At 36.6% G+C, this 5175-nt stretch overlaps 1 protein-coding gene across 1 annotated transcript in view; it reads right to left on the bottom strand.

Moving 5' to 3' along the window:
* LOC106463072 (putative fatty acyl-CoA reductase CG5065) overlaps positions 1-5175 on the bottom strand; it is a 31628-nt gene that overhangs the window by 18537 nt on the left and 7916 nt on the right. Inside the window, exon 3 of the mRNA XM_013923043.2 lies at positions 785-901. Coding sequence (XP_013778497.2) covers positions 785-901 — 117 coding nt within the window. The remainder of the gene's footprint in view (positions 1-784; positions 902-5175) is intronic.

Genomic DNA, 5175 nt, shown 5'->3' with positions numbered 1-5175 from the left:
CACTAAAAGCCTTTTCCCTTTTTATTCATTAATAGAAACCCAAATGGATTCAATCTCTTTGTTATTATCTTTGATATCCTCAACTTTAACAGGATGTAACTCACAGTTTACATATAAAGCCACTCCTCCTTCCCTCTTTAATACTCTATCCCTATTAAATAGCCTGTAACCCTGGATTTCAAAAAAATTATCTTATCAAAATCATCTATGTTTAACCATGTTTCAATTATTCCCATTATATCAAAATCCTCCATTCCTACAAGCGCTCTAAAGTCATCTATTTTATTTCTTATACTTCTAGCATTACAATAGTAACAATTAAGCCTATCTTTATAACTACTTCTATATTAATTTCCTATGCTAAGCTTTTCTCTGCTTTTTATTATTTTTGCATTTAGTTTATCCTGGCTCTCACCACTGCCTAGTCCTAGTTTAAAACTTCCCTTACAGCTTAGTTAATAGCCTTAGCAAACAAGCCAGCCTCTACTCTATTTAAATGTAAACCATCCATTCCAAAAAGTTCTCTTCTCCCACTGAACTGATCCCACGAGTCCAACCAGCCAATCTGCTCATCCTTACATACTAACCTAAGCCTAGCATTTAGCCCTAATGACCTACTTATAACTTCATCCACATAGTTAATTCTGGGCAGTATCCCTGACAAAGTTAAGTGACCTCGAAGAGACTTCCAGCTAAGAATGATTTTGATGTGGTGTTACACAAAAAAGTTGATAATTCGCTAAAATGTATTCACAAAAACATACATAAAATGTTAAATAGATACCTTAGCATTCAATAACTCCTCCACCCTTTGGCATGGCTCTTTTCCTTTCTTAGCTCTAACTAAGACGTAGATGTTTTTAACACCTGAACATGAACGAAGCAACTTTTCAACAAGGACCTGAAAAATATTTATTTATAATGTATTTGCTTAAAGCGTATCAAAAATCAATGTTTTACCAAACCTTGTCTTGGTTATACTATTTAGTTTTCCATTTGTATTCGGAAAACACTTAAATTTCAAATACACCGATTATTTTCTCTTTAGTTCTTTAACTTGATAAATATTTCCTTTCTAACATCAACTTTGAATAAAAGAACTAGAAAAAAGTATTGACATAAAAAAGTTCTAAATATAGAACATAACTAGGCATATATACTAAATACTGAAATATACAGAGATTAAGTACATTACATTACAAATATTTTGGAGCCTCCCTATGTCATTACAGTCCATGTCACCACGTCCGGTCATGTTCTATCTGACGAGTGTATTTCATGAGAACAGCCATATAGCATAATTTCTACTCCAAAACGCTCCGTCGTAAGGGTGTAATTCAAAGTCTAATTTCAATTTTTTAAGCCCATTTTAAATAAAGATAATATATTCAACACTAATTATTTGAGACTATTCACATTAAAGCCAAATTGAATACACGAGAGAAAACAAATAATTGAGCTTTCCTTAAATTAAGCAGAAAGGGAAACAACAACAACAACAACAAAAAAAAACAAAAAAAAACTGTGCACCGAATAAAAATCATTAACACTAAAATAAATTTTAAAATCGCATATCTTATTAATTTTATATTTGTTTAACTGCGCTATAGTATTGTCACGACAGCGGAAGTCACGTGACGCTAGTAACACGTCATGAGATTCTAGAAGGATCATGTCTGTTCCCGGCAACTCTAGTCTTTTCTACGCGCCCTCTATTTTTGTATATATAAGCCGGCAAATGAAGTGACGGCATAGATAATTGCAGACAGGCAGAGATAGAGACGGACAATTGAGTCAAGCGCGGTAGTGACCGTAAGTAAAGTGCGTGAATCGTTGGGAATTATAGCGTCTGTTTAAGTTAAAGTGACTGTGGAAATTAAGTGTATTGCAAAGTTGTATTGAGAAAAAATAAACTAGTTTTATTTAAGAAAGGACTTGTATCGCTAAAGTTTCATCCGAAAGAAATTATACGGGAAATTAACAAACGACCAGAGACGTAACAGTATTAACAACCTTGATTTTTATAATGCTTTGCATACCTTCTACCCTGCCAACACGAATAGCTAAAGAAAAAGCGATTTATGGTTAAGCGTTTGGTTAACTTAAAGGTAAATTGAAAACGTTTTTACATACATATCTTTAGTTTTAAAGTACCAAAACTAAGCTCCAAGTTCAGGTGCCGGAACAATGATCCGGCATCACTCCACCCCTCGTATACGAGGACAACGGTTTCCTAGCGCCCGTTTCAACAGTTCGATCGCACAGAAATTCATAGGTACTGCATCTTGCGACTTTACCGATATGTCTTCGTAATTAATAACACAAATACTCATTCTCCAGGTGTTGAGGTATATGACAGTTGGACCATGTGTCTTGGAAGCAATTTGGGTACAGCAGTCTATCTGGGTTATATGCCCGGGGAACGTGAACAGCTTTTGCTACTAACTTGCTCACCACGCCTGGGATACGACTTGTTGCAGATTTTTTTCTGTTTGGCAGAAGTTGCTGTTTTCAATGGTATTAATTATTGGAATTTCCAAATCCCCAATCTGCAGATATACTTATGATTATACCAAAAATGATCAATTTTCAGGGGTATCACAACACCCACGAAACCCAGACAATACCAAAATGTTATCATGCATACCTTCCACCAAGATTTCATTTCGGCTGTGGTTTTCACGTGACCTGCTGATTTGCATATCGTTTTAACACAGCGTACTCAACCCTCTGTATATCATAAGAATTAAATGAATTATTTTCTACAGAAATTTCTTCATTGAGCTCAATTTCAGAGCGTAAGTTCTTTTCATACATATCTCTTCTGTCTTCCCAACACCATTGTAATTATTTATCATTTGGTGCAGCTTTATTAAACACCTCAAGAAATTCAAGTACAAATACTGTTGAATACCATAAATTTCAATAATAGCAACGTATACAAAAGTGATGAGATTATTATGTAAATTTATTCATGCATACTTCACGTGTAACACCACTTCATTTGAATAAATGACGTAGGATGAATCAACTCTGTCTTGTTGAATTCCGTTATTTTTTAATGAAGTTCACCTTCGCCGGCCCCCCAGTGGCACAGCGGCATGTCTGCGGATTTACAACGCTAAAATCCGGGTTTCGATACCCGTGGTGGGCAGAGCACAGATAGCCCATTGTGTAGCTTTGTGCTTAATTAGAAACACACACCATCACCTTTTTGTTAGTTGTTTCTTGGATTTGTGTCAAACACTGCATAATATGCTCCAAACTTGTTTGAATTTGGTTGAAATACTTTTTTGAATAAAATGCAATAGGAAAACAAGATTAATAAATAGATAACAGGTACATAAAATAGTCAAGTTTTTAAAGCGAAATATGTTGAAATATTCATGTTACTTTGAATAGATCTGTTTACAGATACAGGACTGATTAATGTAATTCTAAAAGTTCGAATAACATGTTAAATTACGACTGGCTTTCTTCAACGACTATAATCAGGGTCCAAATAAAGCATGTTTATCTCTGCAAAACACATTTGAGAAAAATAAAAATATTACACAGATATTGTAATGGCGTTTACGAAGTGTATGAGAACCTAGAATGTTACTTGGAAAAACGTGGTAATATATTAAGAATTTTACAGTAGGCTTTAATAAATTCGCCACGTAAGAAAGGAAACTCACATAGACATATCGTGTGGAAGGATAGGTGTATTACTTTCCATTGTTATCGCTTAACTCTATTATATTTTTACGTCTCTGGTCGTTTGTTAATTTTTTTGTAGAAATTCTTTCCGATAAACTTCAGGATACAAGTCTTTTCTTAAATAAAACGAGTTTATTCTTTATCAATTCAACTCTGCAATATACTTAATTTCCACAGTCTCTTTAACTTAAACACACCCTATAATTCACAACGATTCACGCACTTTACTCATGTCACAACCGCGCTTGACTCAATTGTCCGTCTCTATCTCTCTCTGTCTGCAATTCAATTCCGATTAATTGTCTCGTTTCGTTTTTCCTGGCAGTTATTTAGTTTTAAAAATAATTATTTCCGAAGAAATAATTACTAATCTTTGGTGCTCGAAGATTAAACAATCCTCCTTCACTCCGCTCGTGGTCTAGGAATATGGGCTTAGCTTGAGAAATTAGGAAATTAATGCAGACGAGGTATGTAGTTTTAAAAAGATAAAGAGAGAGTAATTGTAGACAATAAAAAAGTGAAGAGCAAAGTAAACTAAAATAAACTAAACAGCCGCTATTGGACAGATGTTCCATCAGGGCGGCGGGGATATAAAAATCCTATGCCGAGAATTTAGTGTGGGGGAAACGGGAGTACCCCGAGAAAACCCACTTTCACTGGTAACAACTGATTCGTTATCAGTGCCCGATTAATGAGAAGAAGTAAGTAGGGAAGGCAAAGTGAAGTCTGGTGCTGGGGGTTGATTAGTTTTTGAAACTGTTGTGGAGTCTCTTGGAGTTTATCGAGGTTTTAAAATGGCACAGTTTCTGGTTCCAGGCAGGTGGTAAAGGCGTGGAGTTCTCGGTGTCGTTGGTGAGTGAGCGGAAGACTGTGAAAGGTTCGTTGGGTAGGTAGAAATCGGAGGAGGTGTCGATTACTAAGGCGTTCGGTGAGATAGACGCTGATGATGTAGAAAGTGGCTTGGGGCTGGGAGGCGTGTTGTTGGTTTGTTGATAGGAGTCGATGGTAAGTGGTGGCTGGGTCTGGGTGCCTTTTTTTCCTCCTGGTAGTGGTGGTTTGAGTGGACATATCTTGTGTTTCAGGAGTGGGTGAGGTTTGAGTAGCTTGGTCTGTTGTTTTAGGATGGGCGGTAGAGTACTGTTGGCGGCGGTTTTCTTCTGGGTGTTGTGAAACGTGGGCTTGGAGAGTGGGTTAGGAAAGGTATGGGGTGGGTGAGGCTTGCGATAAGGTTTTTCTGCTTTGAAGTGATGATAATCAAGGAAGCAGCCGTGGGTGAGGATGAAATCTGCTGTATGTTTTGAAGTTGTGACAACTTTCATAAACGTGGAGGGTAAACCTGTTTTTTTTAGACTGGATGCGGTGGACTGCATGGATCGTGGAGTTGGTTGTAGTTTTCAGGGCTTGGTGTATTTCTTCCGGCGTAAACGATAGATGAACGTTCAGGAGAAATATTGTTTGGAGACTGGCATTGCT

The sequence above is a fragment of the Limulus polyphemus genome, unplaced genomic scaffold, assembly GCF_000517525.1.
Source record: "Limulus polyphemus unplaced genomic scaffold, Limulus_polyphemus-2.1.2 Scaffold1317, whole genome shotgun sequence".
Classification (NCBI taxonomy): Eukaryota; Metazoa; Arthropoda; class Merostomata; order Xiphosura; family Limulidae; genus Limulus; species Limulus polyphemus.
This window is presented reverse-complemented; position numbering and strand designations above follow the sequence as displayed.